Here is a 17,398-nt window from a genome sequence, read left to right on the forward strand (position 1 = left end):
TTGCATATTGGCAAGTGGGAATGCCGAGAGTCGAGTGTATAAAACAAAGCCGCTCTTTCATGACAGGACACAATTTATTTCCTTTATCAGAAATTGATCACCCGCGAGAGGTTTGAAAGTGCATGTGAAGAACTAAATAATGCATTGCTACGGGAGCAGCAGGCGCAAATGCTTTTGAACGAACAGGCACAACAGCTTCAGGAGCTGCAGTATAAACTGGAAGTGCATTCCTGCGAAGAAGCAGACAAAAACCAAACTCTAAGCGAAGCTGTAAAGGTAGGACCCGCGTTTCCGTATCCAAATGAAGATGCTACTTTCGCCTCTGTGCAAGACTTGGGTTTTGCTGTTCAGAACACCTGATGGAGAGCGTGTTCAGGCATTTCGGTGTGAATTTGGGTTTCCAGGTGGGGAGGTATCCTGAACCCACTTGAGTAGAGGAAACGCTTTGACCCAGAGGTGGATTTAGGAGAGCACGACAGATTCCACCCACAGTGGGTGCTGAGCCGAGACGGGGCCATAGGCACAGCCGGTTTAACGTACAGTGGTACCTCTAGTTATGAACTTAACTTGTTCCGGAGGTCCGTTCTTAACCTGAAACTGTTCTTAACTAGAAGCACACTTTCGCTAATGGGGCCTCTTGCTGCCGCTGTGCCGCTGGAGCACGATTTCCGTTCTCATCCTGGGGCAAAGTTCTCAACTCGAGGTAACTCTTCCAGGTTAGCGGAATTTGAAACCTGAAGCGTTTGTAACCTGAGGCGTTTGTAACTCTATTTACCACTGTATAAGCTAAACAAGCTATAGCTTAGGGCCCCACTTTCTTGGGGGCTTCCAAAAAATTTAAAGGGGAAAAAAATCTGGATGTACATTTCCAAAATATAAGATAAAAAACAAACAAAATAAAACCTACCTACAGCTACAGTGTTTTGTGTTGTGTAGGCTCCTATGATGTAAGTCATGGGCCCCGCCTGCTAGCCTGCTCCCTAAAATATCACTGGTTTCCTCATTTCTGTATATAGGGTGCCTACATTCTGCATGTGCAAATGGCTTTAAATGCCTATGAGGTCCATAAATGACCATATAGCATATTTTCAACACCAAAAAACAGTGGCAATTTGTTGTTGTTAAAGGACACCTGGACATCTAAAGGGCCCCATTACCTTCAGTAGCTTAGGGCCTCATCAAACCTAAATCTGGCCCTGCCTCCGTGTGCCCATTGTAAGGTGTGGGTGTGCGTATTTTGGCGTTGTTCAGGGGCACAGCTGAGATTTTAAAGCCCAAAGTCCACAGTTGCTTTGACCCAAAATGGACAGCGGTATATTGCCCCCTCTTTAAAAATTAAGGAATTTATGCCCACGGAAGAAAATAATATGCAGTTCCTGCCTATTCATGTGCTCAGGAAAGGAACAGAAGCTCTGTTCACTCCAGCAAAATGAGCGCAGGGAATTGTGCTTAGGAGTTCATCTCAAACCCAGTTTCCTTCTTCTGACAATTGCTATAGCACGCTTTGCACAAGCCACGGAGTGGTTTGCAGCAGAGTCAAACATTCGTATTCAATTGGGCCATGCCGTTCCCCCCCTCCCTGCCCCCCGCAGCATGCAACAGGAACTGGTGATGGTTTTTCCTTCTGCGTTCAAATTAAATGTGCAGGGCCTCAGAAGCTTCATTGCTGTGACTGTGGAAGCCAGAGTCCAGCCTGTTCAACAGTGAGAATGCTACTGTTTCTGGGACATGATTGCCACTAATAACATGTTTCTGTGGTGTGGAGATATAATGAGACTCTTTGCTGTTTTATGCCCATTGAAAAAATGGATTCCGAATCCATCCATATGAGGAAGATACTTAAGATGCCTTCAGTATCGACACTAAGCCAAACCATGGTTTAGTGTGAACCTATGGGCTCCCAGGGAGGAGGTTGCAGCTGCTTTGTTTGTCCCCAGCAGCTAAGTCGAGATTTGGCGTATTGTGTTGTCCAAACAATAGACCATGGTTAAGTTGTCTCCCCCATTATGAAATGCAACCAAGAAGAAACCTTGGCTAAGCTCGTGGCTGAGTCTGTGTTCAGGCAGTACACTTGCCGGTACGTAAAATCTTGGCTTAACTGCCGTGCTGAACTAAGAGGAAAGAAGCAAAAAGGATGCACATTTCTCTCTGAGAGTCCTAGTAAATTTTGGCCTCCCAGGCTGTGAGAACCAGGCCACAGGTTCTGCAAGCATTTATTTCTTTCAATTCCCTAATGAAATGCTTCCTGTGAAGTGATCAGCATGAAAAAAGTAATCATAAATGTACATAATGTGCAATAGAAGTGCCACATAAACCAATTCATACACGTGCGAAATGCTGGAATGACATATGCTGATGATTTGTCAGTTTCCCTTTTTGCAAAATCACAAACAAGGGTTTTGCAGTGACTCCCAAGAATTCACGATTAAAAGGAAATGCTAATAAAGGCATCCCAGAATACAGTTTACAGTTGCACGTTGACCGCTTCGGTTTGGAAATCATGCAAAATATATTAACAATTACGCCACATTACATTCTGTTGCTCTCATCAAGAAGTTTAAAACACCCTTGATTAATTTTGAAGCTTTATCAGTTTTGATTATAATCCCATATATTTTTTATCTACCCAATGGCATATACCGTAGAGACACGCATGCTTGCCAATTATGTTTCAAGGTCATTCAGAGCTAAGCACTGTTCTTAGATTGTTGCCTTTATTAGGTGGTAAGAGATAGTCCAACTGTCTCCATTTGCAAAGAAAAAGAAGACTTGGTGCTTATGGGAGCGGAATCTATACTGTTTTAGAGCTTTATGGTAATTTGAGCTTTCCCTATCCACTAGTACTAGAAACATCTACTTCTTTCTAGAGTGTGTGGTCATTCATAGCATATAAAAAATGTGTTTGTAGGCGCTATTTCAAGAGAATTTTTTTGGTAAGTTGTGTTGATTTTAAATATTTTTAAATACAGTGGTACCTCGGGTTACATACGCTTCAGGTTACATACGCTTCAGGTTACACACTCTGCTAACCCAGAAATAGTACTTCAGGTTAAGAACTTTGCTTCAGGATAAGAACAGAAATCATGCTTTGGCGGTGCGGCAGCAGCAGGAGGCCCCATTAGCTAAAGTGGTGCTTCAGGTTAAGAACAGTTTCAGGTTAAGAACGGACCTCCGGAACGAATTAAGTACTTAACCTGAGGTACCACTGTACATATTTTTTTCCAGGTGGCCACTCAAAGCACACCATCAGTTACAAAAAACTTTAAAATATATAATAATTAAAGATAAAATACCAAACAGCAGAATTCAGAAAAGGAAGCAGCAAAACCCAAGCAAACTATGCTAAGAAGATCCAATTGTTACAGCCCAGGTTCTGAAATAATGCCATCCTAAGTAGTTATCGGAAGCCCCTGGATAGAGGAGCCTGACAGGATGTTCAGGGACAAAGAATTCCTCAAAGTCGATGGGCACAATCTACCAGGCAAAGTTGCTCCTTTGGTTTCAGTGATCATTTCCCATTGAGATAAACTAAATATCTGCAGCATTGCCTGCTCAGTTGGGCCCAATAATTAGCACAAACATTCCCCCCCCCCCCCCGCAAAGATCTCATCACAATTATTAAGATCAGCTGGCAATGCTCTCTAAAATTTACCATGGATGTGTTAAGTTAGGGCAGCAAGGATGCATGTAAAAGTTCACTGTGCTTATCCTTTAGCTTTGGAATACAGTGGTACCTTGGTTCTCAAACGCCGTGGTTTTCAAACGCCGAAAACCCGGAAGTGAGTGTTCTGATTTTCGAATGTTTTTTGGAAGCCGAACGTCTGATGCAGCTGTCAGCTATTGTTTCCAGGGCACTGCACCAATCAGAAGCTGTGCCTTGGTTTTCGAACATTTTGGAAGTCAAACGGACTTCTGGAACGGATTGAGTTTGGCACTTTTGTTTTTGCTATTTATTTTGCGTTTTTTGTTTTTGAGGCTTTTTCAGTTCATTTGTTTTTGTGACTATGTGGAACCCAGTTCAGCTACTGACTGACTGCAGAATGGATAAAAGCCCCCTATCCAAACAGTGACTATCATCTGTATAATGATATGAACTACAGAATAACAGAATGGAAGATGATTGATATTATAGCAAACTGAAAAATTTTCACTGTTCTTTCCTTTTCTGGTCTTTACTGTTGTTGTTTTTCAATTTGTAATGCAAATTCTACGTTATCTATCTTTTTGAATTCATCAAATAAAGGAAAATGATTGGCAAAAAGCAAGCAAGCAGGCAAACAAACAAACAAACAAACAGTGACTATCCTCAGTGCAGCTAAGAAAAAAAATAATTTTAATTTTTATCATCTCTAATACTGTCTTATTTTATAGTACAGTGCATTGATTATTGCTTTCATTTTATGGATCAGTGGTGTTGTTAGAGAGTAACATTCATGTTAAATTTCTGTTTTGGGGTTGTCTTTAAAAGACTGGAACGGATTAATCTGTTTTGCATTACTTTCTATGGGAAAGTGCGCCTTGGTTTTGGAACGCTTTGGTTTTGGAACGGACTTCCGGAATGGATTAAGTTTGAGAATCAAGGTACCACTGTACTGTTCCCCCGTTGAACAGCCACTATTTCCCATAACGTCTCACGTATGAGCAGGCTTTTAGTGGCTCAATATGGCTTTTGGAGATTGGGGTGCAGTTTTAACACTTGTGAGTTGCGTGCATGGAACGTAGGGAGCCGAGTTAGACCTTTGGTCCATCTTTCTCAGTGCTGTCCACACTAAGTCATAGCAGCCTTCTAGGATTTCAAAACTGGGTCTGTTTCAGCCCTGCATAAAAGATGGGAATTGGACTTGGGATGTTCTACAAGCAGATCAGACGCTCAGCCATGACTGCCTTATTCCATAACATGTAATGTTCTACTTAGCGCTACCCAGTTAAAGAATTAACAGGTGCTGTGAGCGTCGAAGTAGCACACAGCACAACCTTAAAAGTAATGCAGCCTGGAATTTTTTATATGCTAGATTTATTTGCTAGGAAGGCTGCATAATTTTAAGAATACTCAATCTGTCACCAAGGGCGTTTGAGACTTGGCAGGTGCGATAATGCCGATTATTGTGTTCTAACGTGATAACATTTTTTTTTGGTATGCTTTCAAAGAGGTTTGATGAAAAGGCTAATACTCAAGTAGAATAACTGTGAATATGTTTGGTGTAAATTCAGAAAATGAATCTCAAGCTCTCATTCATCGACTCCCACGAGTGTTTCCTTTTCTTTTCCCCCCAGAGAAACCGGCTAGATTTAGAATACTCAAAGGGATGGTGATGTTTGCCAGCAATCGTGTTGTCACTTTGGCAAGAAGGAGCAATTCTAAACACTGTATCTATTAAATTAAAAGCTGTTGTTCATTAAAGAACATAATGTAGCTGATTATTCATTAGTGTACAAGTTAATAGTAAACTGTTAATCAAATTTATCATGTTAAAGCAAGCTAGAGAGAGAGAGATCCCTTCTGAATTGTTTGGAGACTAAATTTCATAATTCATTAATTACTTAAAGGCTTTAGTTGTTTAAAAAGTTTTGTATAATGTATATTCTCAGCGACTAAATAATTTATAGAGGCTGGATTTTAAACTGGAATTTACACCTGCGCTTCCTTCGGTAACACAATAATTCCTGGAACACTTTGATTTTTTTCATTCATAGAAAAACTATTAGTTCACATGCAACATGACAATGCCTTTTAACAAACATTTTTTGATAATTATCTTTTTTGCATATCTACAAGAGAATGGAGAAAGATGCATCCTTTTATGTGTTTATAGCGCCTCGGCTAACTCTTTAGAATTTTGATTTGAAAAACCTGGGACAGTCACTAACCCACAAGCCACAACCCTGTTTGTTTCCTACCGCGCAACAATTCTAGAAAAGTATTGCTCTTCTTTCTCAATTGGAACACCTTACACAAAGTTGCATCTCAGGGACACTTTTGACATAATTGATATCCCAGGAATGACTGCTGGAAATATGCTTGTGAAGCCATGTGCACGATGACTTGTTGGAATGTATTATCCTCATAGCATGCCGAAAAGTTGGATTCTGGTCGGATCAATTTTAAAAATGTAGAAAGTTCTCTTAGTCCTCTCATTTTCCTTCTTCATTTTTTAGAGGAGTGCAGTACAGTGGTACCTCAGGTTACATATGCTTCAGGTTACAGACTCTGCTAACCCAGAAATATTACCTCGGGTTAAGAACTTTGCTTCAGGATGAGAACAGAAATTGTGCTCCAGCGGCGCGGCGGCAGCAGGAGGCCCCATTAGCTGAAGTGGTGCTTCAGGTTAAGAACAGTTTCAGGTTAAGAACGGACCTCCGGAACGAATTAAGTACTTAACCTGAGGTACCACTGTACATTGTGTGCAAATCCATAAGTACTTTATTTTTAGCTCAAGGGCACATGAGACAGTGTGCAACATAACCGTATGTATTTTACAATGTCGTCTGCTTCATGTAAACAAATATCAAATGGTATCTTAAATACACAGATTAGATTTCAATTATAGCTCCTAATTCTTTTCTTTTTTCATTAGTCAATCAAAGGTTCTGGTATTCCTTCTCCGAACGTTTGCAGAGATTTCATTTATTGTTTCTTTCTTTCTACTTCTACTCTGCCTTTCACCAAATGGTCCCAGAGTGGGGCACCAAATTATCATATTTAAAACATGTACAGTGGAACCTCGGTTCCCAAACTCCTCCATTGTTGTACGTTTCGGTTCTCGAATGCTGAAAACCTGGAAGTAAATGCTTCTGTTTTCAAATGTTTGTCGGAACTTGAACGTGCAACGCTGCTTCCGCCGACTTCGAGAAGCTCTTGCAACCAATAGGAAGCCACACCTCAGTTGTTTGGAAGCTGAACGGGCTTCCGGAATGGATTTCGTTTGAGAACCAAGGTACTATTGTCATTGAAAAACATACACCTCAAAGGCCATTCCACAACCTGGAGTCACCCCAAAAAATGCCACGGCAAAGATTTTAGCTTTAATTTCTCAGGGGTTCCAGAAACTGGCTAACAAATATAAGAGTAAAGTTAAAGGTAAAGGTACCCCTGCCCATACGGGCCAGTCTTGCCAGACTCTAGGGTTGTGCGCTCATCTCACTCTATAGGCCAGGAGCCAGCGTTGTCCGCAGACACTTCCGGGTCACGTGGCCAGCGTGACAAGCTGCATATGGCGAGCCAGCGCAGCACACGGAACGCCGTTTACCTTCCCGCTAGTAAGCGGTCCCTATTTATCTACTTGCACCCGGGGGTGCTTTCGAACTGCTAGGTTGTTAGGCGCTGGGACCGGACGACGGGAGCACACCCCGCCGCGGGGATTCGAACCGCTGACCATGCGATCAGCAAGTCACCCGCGTCCCTAAATATAAGTGTACCAGTCCCTATTTGATCCCAGGATAAGAGATTTTCGTAGATACCCTTTTAAAGATTCTTTATTTATGTATCAGTTTCATAGAATCGTAGAGTTGGAAGGGGGTCGTTGTGCTGGGCCTGGGGGTAACCCGAGTAACGTGGTCCAGGTCTGGTCCCGAATCCAAGGGTTCCGCGAGGAGGCAGTCCGTCAGGGCCAAGGCAGGACACGAGGCAGCAAAGCAGGCAAGGTCAGGCATAGGATCAGAGGCAGGTTCTGGCAAACAGAATGTTGCTCCCGCAACCTAGGGCGGGGTCCAGGAGCCTTTTATCTCTGTCGGGGTAATGTCCAGTCCTGATTCCCTGGTGACTCATCTCCCTGTTTCGCCCGAAGGCAAGCACTCTTCCTGCAAGTACTCAGGTATCTCCTTCTCTCAGACCTTAGTCTCTGCAGCTCAGGAGACGTCAGTGGGTGACTAGACCCAGGGGCCGCCTCAGCCTCCCCTGACCTCACCAGCAGTGGAGCAGCTATAAGTGATGGCCCAGCTGAAGGCAACGAGGTAATCCCACATCTGGAGCCAGGGTAGGCTCAGGCCCCTGACTCGGCCCAGGTGGTGCTTGTTGCAGGGGAACCTGTGCAGACTGGGGCTCTTCAGAATCAGGCCCCAGACTTGGTTCAGCTGCCGCCTGAGGCAGAGGATCCGGTGCGGACTGAGACTCCTCTGGCTCCGAGTCCAAGCCCAAGTCCCAGGCCATCACAGTCGTTTTTGGACAGTAGGAAAGATGGCTGCTGGAGACTATGGAGAGCATTTTCCGCCAGAAAACTGGGCTAGATTGGTGCACTCTGTATCCTTGAGTACAAATCTTTGAGTGCAGATCATGGTTGAGGAGTAGAGACCACAATCTCCAGTTCAGAAGGTTTCGTTAAGCCAAACCTTGGTTTAGCTGACATGTTGTGCTGAACTAAAAGGACCTGGTAGGAGCAAAGCAGCTGTGATGTCCCTGGGAACAGCCATGTTGGTCCTAGGCCATGATTTGGCTTAGCACAGAGGTCAGAATTTTTTTTAAGCGGCGGGCCAGTCCACTGTTCCTCAGGCCTTGTGGCGGGCCGGAGAAGAGGCACTGGGTGGAACTGGAAGCTTCTCATGGGTAGACAAAGGGAGCTCGTTCACTGCGCTCTCTGAGCCCCAGGAGCCCCAGGGTGGCAACGGCGGAGGGAAGATGGGCGGCGCGAAAGGGCTGGCTCCGGAGAGGGGCTGCTTAAAATGGCGCTCAGCCCAGTCCGCTTCCTCCTCTAGGCAGGGCGGGGAGAAGCCAGGATGAAGGAGGGAGGAGGCACTGCCGCGGTGTGTGTGTATGTGTGTGAGGGAGGGGGAAATGGAATGGCGCAGGGGGGGAATGGCGTAGCCCAAACGAGCAGAATCCCCACGCCGATCCACGGACAGTCCGCGGGCCGGATCCTGAAGGCAATTGGGCCTGATCCAGCCTGCAGCCCTTAGTTTGCCGACTCCTGACTTAGCACTACCTGCAAATGCAACCATTGTTCTGGCCTTAATTTGCAACAGCGCCTGCCCTTAGGATGGTTAAATAAGGAGATATATTTACAAACAACAACAACAAAAATAACAACAACTAATGAAAATTGATGTTTGGTTTGCCTTCTGTAGCTTAGTTGAGGGAATGTCCCTACCAAACCCTTTTTTATTATTATTTATTTTCTGCTTCTAATGGGTTGTTTTTCTTCTTCTTAAATCTGCCGCGGAAGGCTTAATGGTATTATTGCTTTTTTTGTAATTATACTAATAAACACTTCTTTCCATGACCTTGGAATTTAGACTGCAGTGGGAAAGATTTATTGACTTGTTCGTTTGAGGGGGTTGGGGAATGGGATTATTTCACGAGTTAAATGCAAAGGTGTTAAACAGACGTGCACGCAGACCACTTATCCCGGTTAGTTTAAAGCTTTTATGTACCTTTAAGATTTTGTTCAAAAATACAAGAAGGCTCTTGTTAAATCCAGTTTCCTGAGAGATCTTTGTTAGAGCATTGAATCAACTACAAAGTAACTATATTACCTTGAGATGTGCAGAGGGAATCGATAGACCTATAAAGTTGTGCGGAATTTTTTTCTTAATGTTCTAAACCCTATTTTTTCTGAGCAGCTTGAATATCAATGCATGGGACTTTTCTCTGGCTTCTGATACCTTCTGATATCCAAGTCCCTTATACCTAGCAGTTTTTGTTGTTATTTTAAACTAGAGAGTTACGCTTATAGGACTTGCCCTGTGGGCGTCTTTATTAACCTTAACCAACTTTTCCCATGATCTCCTTTTCCTTTTGTGCAAAGCTTTCATCTTTTTCTTTCTTTCCATAGAATTCATACCAAAATAGCCGCTCAAATAGAAATGAGATTGGATATCTTAGTAGTATGGATATCTGCGCTAAATCTGTTTGACCTTGCTCACTTAAACAGACTACCATGGTTAAAGGGAGGACCTTGTAGGACTGCACACTTCATTTCCTCCTTTCTGCTACTCTTTGCCCAACCTTCCACTGCACATTATGACAGATAAATCTTGTGCCTGCATTAATCACGGTGTTTACAAAATCTGAGCATGCTACTACTGTGTCTCTAAAACAGTAGATCTTATTGGCTGGTTCACGGCTTCATACATCGTGATGTTCCTTGTTACCTGTTGGCTTGGATCCTGAGAACCACAAGTCAAACGGAGTTTGCAGAACAGGATTTTCCTGTCCGCGTTCCTGTGTCTCCGAAAAGCTTCTCTGGAGGGCTGGGTCGTTCTTCTGAACAGTGCAGTATGAGAGTGGGGGGCTGCAGCAGAAAGAGTGGAATCCTTCAAAATCACGTGAAGTCACCCTGGGTGCCCGATTTTGCCAGATCTTACCTTCCCCAGCAGTCTTCTTCCATGCCCTAGCCCAGGCAGGTCCAACTCCCAAGAGACTGTGATCTACTCCCACTATGTATAAAAAACTGGCAGTGATCTACCCATTGGATTGACCAAAGTTGTTGAGCTTTTTTGGGGAAGACCCAAAGTTTTTGAGGTTTTTTGTGGAGGAGGAGGAAGATGTTGTTGAGCTTTTCTTGTGAGGAGATCAATCAGGATCATGCGATCGACCCAGGGACACCCCACGATTGACCAGTAGATCGCTACTGACAGGTTGGACATGCTTGCCCTAGCCCATCCTAATCAGGAGAGTCCTGCAACCTTGCAGAGACCCATGAGGGTCTTGGGAGTTACAGGTGGAGGAGAGGTACTTGGAAGGTCTCTTCCACTTGAGTTCTCTGATTGCAAGCCATGATGCTTTCATTATATGACTTGTGCACCTCTACGCCAGTGTGGTGTAGTGCAGTGTTTCCCAACCTTGTGCCTCCAGCTGTTTTTGGACTACAATTCCCATCATCCCTTGCCACTGGTCTTGCTGGTCAGGGATGATGGGAGTTGTAGTTCAAAAACAGCTGGAGGCACAAGGTTGGGAAACACTGGTGTAGTGGTTAAGAGTGATAGACTCGTAATCTGGTGAACCGGGTTCGATTCCCCGCTCCTCCTCCATTAAGCTACTGGGTGACCTTAGGCCAGTCACACTTCTTTGAAGTCTCTCAGCCCCGCTCACCCCACAGAGTGTTTGTTGTGGGGAGGAAGGGAAAGGAGAATGTTAGCCACTTTGAGACTCCTTCGGGTAGTGATAAAGCAGGATATCAAATCCAAACTCCTCTTCTTCTCAACGCAATATTCTAAATATGCACAATATTTCAATATTCTGAACTTTTAGTTTAGCTTTCAAAGTTAAATTTGTTATAATCAGATAGGTAGGTAGGTAGGTAGGTAGATAGATAGATAGATAGATAGATAGATAGACGATAGATACAGCATGGAATAGTGTTTCTGTAAAGTATTTCCATATATGTAATTTCTGTGTTATTATCAGTGGTTAGCCAGATTATATTTGCTTAATAATATTTTCAGGTCAGATATGCTAGTGGTTTACTTTAGATTTAATTACTCCCCCCCCCCGTAGATTTCTTTGTTAAGGTGTTCATAAGTATTAAAATATGTTTGATACAATTTTAAAATCATATTGCAGTGTATGAACATTGCAGTGGGTGATCATTTTTTAAGAAAACATTTTCACTATTGTCTGCTATCTCCTGTCTTCTATGGAACATTGGCAAACCAAATTTATTTTTAAAAGTAAAAATAAAAACACCAACTTTAGAGAACTTGCACATGTTATTTCTGACAGATCTCTGACAACACTGTAATACATGGAGGTACCTCATGATGTTTCTACATCATATGACAGAAGACGACCTGTCAATTTTCAAATGTTAAGAGTTCCAATTTTGGGGGCACATTGATTAAATTCCATCACGAAAAGATAGCCTTTGGTTGCCCCAGGAGGACTGAATTTAAAGATGGCTTAGCAGGAAAAGGTGAATCCAGGGCTTGAGTCCATATTCTAGAACAAAAGCTTCCACTGTGGTAATAAAGTCAGTTTTCTCTATTGGCAGGATTCTTGCTTAGTATTCTCACTTAATATTCACGTCATGAGTCACCTGACTCCTGGGACAAATTCACTGTAAACAGGATCTTGTTATAATTGTAGTGGGAAGTGAGTTTTTGCAAAAGATTTCAGAAGAAATTCTGTTTGTGAAATCTCCTTTATAAAAAAATGCACCTCCCAGCTCTTCCTCCCTAAGCTTGTCTCTCACTTCCAAGGGATAATTGGAGCGCAGGATAGCATTGCACTATTGCCAAGTTTGATATTAGTATTATTTTAATTTTAAAACATTTTGCCAGCTAATACAGCGAAAGCGAAATGTGGCTAATGTTATCTGAAGCTGAGCTGGGGTGGCATTGAAACACACTTTGAACCTGGCTCTGGTTCAGCAAGACTTGCTCATTTATATGATTGGCTATTTTGTCTTTAACAATATAATGTGTTAAATATAATGTGTCTTAAGGCTCTTTGCATTTCCAAACGAACACTCTCTGCGTCTGCACAATGCTGTAGGCCGGCAGTAGGTGGGCGTTTTGTGTTTTTGTTGTTGTCCTGCTCTCTTTTATCCAGCTTCAACTTTCCAGCGGTTCAAATTTGTCTACGACAACGCTTCCAAGATAAATGCGCTATCGGGCTTTGAAATTTTCCTATTTCTGTAAATATTAAGGCCCAGGGAGCAAAAAAAAAAAAAAAAAAAAAAAGAGAAAGGGCTGTATTGTGGATTAAGTGAAATATCTCAAGGCTGTGCTTTTCTGATAACTGAACCTGAAGTGACCTTTCTCAGACACAATTACAGAGCTGTATGTTTTTCCTTTAATTTCATCAGGGGTTTAATTAGTATACAAATAAAACTTCTCTTATCTTCCTCTCTACCTAATTGGCTTGTCTTCGCTTATATATGAAGCATGTGAAAGTGGGCTGTAATTAGGGTGACCGTGTTAACCTTTTTCCCTCAGACGTACTCCTGCCTCCAGGCCCGAAAACAGGGCTTTGGATTATTGCTTTGCAATCACGGCGCGTCTCCCATAGGCTTTCTCATGAGCAGAAGGGCTTTGGGTGCCGCCGCTTCCCACTGCTTAACGGGGAATCTTCATTCTTCTCCCCTCTAAATGTTTATTGATTATCTCACCGTTCCACACTCAGCCTCCAACAACTTAATATCAGGTGACAGTCAGGAGAGTTCTCCAAGTAATTAGAGTTGAGCATTGGGGGAACAATTAGGACCAGAGTTATTAAACTTGATTTATCCTATTCTCCCCTGAACAGTTTCTTGGATATCAGAACATCGCGCTTTTCACAATCTCTACCCTGGTTGAGAAATTAGTGGCTAGCCCGCTGCTTATCATGGCAGCCTTGTTGCCTTGAGGCGCACCCTCTTGGTTTCTGTCGTTCGGCTGGAAATATTAGAGCCCATAAAGTTTATCGGGGGTTTTAATTAGATCAATCTGAAGAAATGGGGAGTGGGGGGGGGGCAGCAGAGGGGGAAGGCTTAGCAACTGAAAATATATTACTTTAAAGCGCTCTGGACTATGGCTCAACCGTTTTTGAGGTTAAGTGATTCCAACCATTTTGGAGGTTTAGTGATTCCAACCATTTTGGAGGTTTATCTTTAACCTGCAAAGGCCAGGTTTAAAAAGCAGAGGTGAGACTTTCTCCTGAAAGTGTCCAGGATAGTCCTCATTTGATGCCTGCAAATTATTCTTCACCTCTCCAGGTCACATAAACTTTTGTTGCTTTCAGGTTTCCCCTCTAATGTCTTTGAACAACTTGGTGGGAGGGATTCAAAGCAGATTTAGCATCCTTAAAAAAAAAAAAAAACGGGAGCCCCCGGAACCTCAAAAATTTGCTAAAATTCCACCTGCTGTGGTTTTATCCGAGGCAAAAAAAGAAAGGTGGAATTTTTTTATTGTAAAAATTGGGTGCAATGGTAGTAAGGAATCATTTTGATGGTTACTTCAGGAGCTCTTCAGAAATGCAAACCCTTCTGAACTGGTTTTCATGAAATACTAAACCATGGTTTGGTGTTGCATGAGTGAGCCTAAAGCTCATGCGTTCCCTATGGTTTGTGCTTGTTCTCCAAACCGGAATTGCAAATCACAGTTTGATCGTGGTTTGCAGTTCGTGTTCGGAGGGCAAGTAACCCACAGAGCTTGCCAGTTAGGATGTAATGGCCAGCTTTTGTTTTTTTGCAGTAAATAGGAAATAACTCGGTGTAGTTTTAATTCCGTTGAGTAAGTGTTTCTATGCGGAAAAGCGGTTAAATCATTTTGTTAGGAAAAGTGGAATAAGAGAAATGGTCTAGCCTCTTTATATTTTCCCAGGGTATAAAGTTGCGCCCTGTTGCCTGCAAACTGAATGCTTGAAACGATGACTTAGCTGCACTCATTAATTCATTGTGTTTGCCTGTGTGCCAATATCACATATAGTTCACACTGTGATGCTAAATGGAAGTAGCACCTTCTTTGCCTTGCTTACTGAGTGCGATGTCAGAACATTTAAAGCACACATGAAGCCCACTTAAACAGGTTGGTTTAAAACCTATTTAATCACAAATGGATTGCACCCTATGGTGCAGTTCTGTATATTATATGTTTTTATTATTGGCAAGCAACTCCAAAGCACGGCTGAAGTAAAAAGCGGAATATAATAATTATTATCATTATTTTAAAAAAACAAATAGTTGCAGTCTAGAGAAGCCTGTGTCTATCTTCTGCTGGCAGAAGGAGGTTTTTAGTCTACTGCTATCCACCAACAGCGAGGGACACGGGTGGCACTGTGGGTTAAACCACAGAGCCTAGGACTTGCCGATCAGAAGGTTGGCGGTTCAAATCCCCGTGACGGGGTGAGCTCCCATTATTCAGTCCCTGCTCCTGCCAACCTAGCAGTTCGAAAGCACGTCCAAGTGCAAGTAGATAAATAGGTACCCCTCCAGCGGGAAGGTAAACGGTATTTCCGTGCGCTGCTCTGTTTTGCCAGAAGCGGCTTAGTCATGATGGCCACATGACGCGGAAGCTGTATGCCGGCTCCCTCGGCCAATAAAGCGAGATGAGCGCCGCAACCCCAGAGTCGGCCACGACTGGACCTAATGGTTAGGGGTCCCTTTACCCTTTGCCTTTTACCGACCAACAGCAGTCCCCTCTCAATCATGCTCATAGCTAGCTGCAACTTTTCATGGGCAAAAGACCTCTAGACGAAGAAGAAGAAGAAGAAGAAGAAGAAGAAGAAGAAGAAGAAGAATGAAGGCCTACCTAACGGCATCAATGTTGTAAGAATATCTAAGCTTCTCAGTGTGGAATCTCAACATTAAAAAGACATTAAGGGAGTGATGGTCTAAAGTTAAATTCTGAAGTTTAACTTGCCCTGTACTTGGGTGTAGGAAGGCAAAAGACCTGCTTGCAAGGAATAGCACATTCTGTATAATAATAGAATAGAGTTAAGTTCAGATTTATAATGTACAGAATGTTTTGTTTTGTAGTCTCATATTTCTGTCAGAGAAATATTTGGTGCTGTTTGTTTTTCTTAAAAAAGAAAAAAAGGACCATTTATTCTTCATGCAGTATCAAAAAGGCTGTTGAAGCAATGGATTTATCTTGTATGTGATTTTTTTTTTTTTAAGGGAAAGGGGAAATTCTTGAGTAATGCAATCTCCCTCCCACCAACCCTTCTAAATTCGATTAACTGAATTTTGCGTGGATGTGGTATGCCCATGTGATAAAGAAAGTATACGTGGCAATAGGCACATTCATCCTAGAACACTGTTGTTACAAGATAACTATATTTTCTCCTTCAGCTGTATTGTCACTGTCTTGCAGACTTTAAATGTACATTATGCTTTTAAATGCTAGTTAAAATGCAGTATAGTGGTACCTCGGGTTAAGTACTTAATTCTTTCTGGAGGTCTGTTCTTAACCTGAAACTGTTCTTAACCTGAAGCACCACTTTAGCTAATGGGGCCTCCTGCTGCTGCTGCCGTGCCGCCGGAGCATGATTTCTGTTCTCATCCTGAAGCAAAGTTCTTAACTTGAAGCACTATTTCTGGGTTAGCGGAGTCCTTAACCTGAAGCATATGTGACCTGAAGCGTATGTAACCCGAGGTAGCACTGTAATAGGAACTGGACTCCCCACCCCAATTTCTTATTTCTTCTCGGCATTCATTCTCTGAGTCATTCTCAAGAGGAACATCTGTATCTGAAGATCTTTGAGGCCCTCTTGTCAATCATCCTATGTATAACCATTTCAGAGCAATGGTACCTGTAGAGAAATAATCTCAGAGCTATTCTTGGGTTCAGGAGCCTCGTTTCCAATATGTATGCGATGGTTATTGTTTTCATGAATTTGCAGAATCCTCCCAAGGTGTGTGCCCACGTCTTTCAAAAGCAATCTTAGAAGTGGCCCTCTGCTTCCCAGGTGTTTGATATAATCTGAGGTTGCCCTGCAGAGGTCCTTTGGGCTTCCGTTCCACAGTTGAGTTTCCATTGACATAGGCTAAGTTTGCCTGCTCAGCCTTCTTGGAAATCAATACCCCAAATTCTTCTACTGCTTGATCTTTCAAACCCTCAGATGGAAGATGTTAAGAATAGATGTAAAGCGTTATGCAGATATTTTAAAATTCCTGGCTCCATTTTGAAGGTTATAACTTCTTAATTTGTCAAAGTAGCATATAGGAATTTAGTCCTGCTACAGTACAGCTAAGTCCTTTTGCAATAAGCATTACAGCCAAAAGGTAAACTCTTATAAAAAGGCGTATTTTTGGAATTAGATTTTTGTGTAAGAAACTCTAAATACAGACAAGAATAAACAAAATGCAGAGACTATGAAAAATCTAATGCAGCCCTGGCATATCTCTAGGCTCTACAAATTGTAATATCTTTCAACAATAGGGAAGGTTAGATTAAAAGAAGAGCTTGAGCTGTGAATTGAAAATTGGGCTTAGCAAATCCAGAATCCTTTGAAAACATTACCTTACAGCAAACAGAATAAAGGCCTTGATTGTAGTTTGCATGCAAGTTGTCTAATTGTTCGTCCTTTGGGGAATTGTGTGCATGAATGTATCAATCTAAACTAATTTTCTACTTGAAGCATTTTATGTTAGAGAGTAGATCCTGGGGAAGCCTTCAAGAGATGGAAACTGCAGTAAAATGTGCAAATCAGAAAAGCCATATGACTCACTTACGGAATGTTTGTGTTTTATACAGTGGTACCTTGGGTTAAGTACTTAATTCATTCTGGAAGTCTGTTCGTAACCTGAAACTGTTCTTAACCTGAAGCACCACTTTAGCTAATGGGGCCTCCTGCTGCCGCTGCGCCGCCAGAGCACAATTTCTGTTCTCATTCTGAAGCAAAGTTCTTAACCTGAAGCACTATTTCTGGGTTAGTGGAGTCTGTAACCTGAAGCGTATGTAACCTGAGGTACCACTGTAATTGTCAGAATGGTATTGTAACAAATTGAGGGACTATAGAATGGGTGGTTCTGTGTGTGTGTGTGTG

At 42.6% G+C, this 17,398-nt stretch overlaps 1 protein-coding gene across 4 annotated transcripts in view; it reads left to right on the forward strand.

The window, feature by feature from the left end:
* Nucleotides 1-17,398, forward strand: part of CCDC171 (coiled-coil domain containing 171) — a 216,156-nt gene that overhangs the window by 105,407 nt on the left and 93,351 nt on the right. For all 4 annotated transcript variants that reach the window (XM_083718393.1, XM_083718395.1, XM_083718392.1 and 1 more), the window contains one exon: nt 91-276. In XM_083718393.1, the coding sequence (XP_083574519.1) occupies nt 91-276 (186 nt within the window). The remainder of the gene's footprint in view (nt 1-90; nt 277-17,398) is intronic.

The sequence above is a fragment of the Podarcis gaigeae genome (assembly GCF_964106915.1).
Source record: "Podarcis gaigeae genome assembly, chromosome: 17".
NCBI classification, from domain to species: domain Eukaryota; kingdom Metazoa; phylum Chordata; class Lepidosauria; order Squamata; family Lacertidae; genus Podarcis; species Podarcis gaigeae.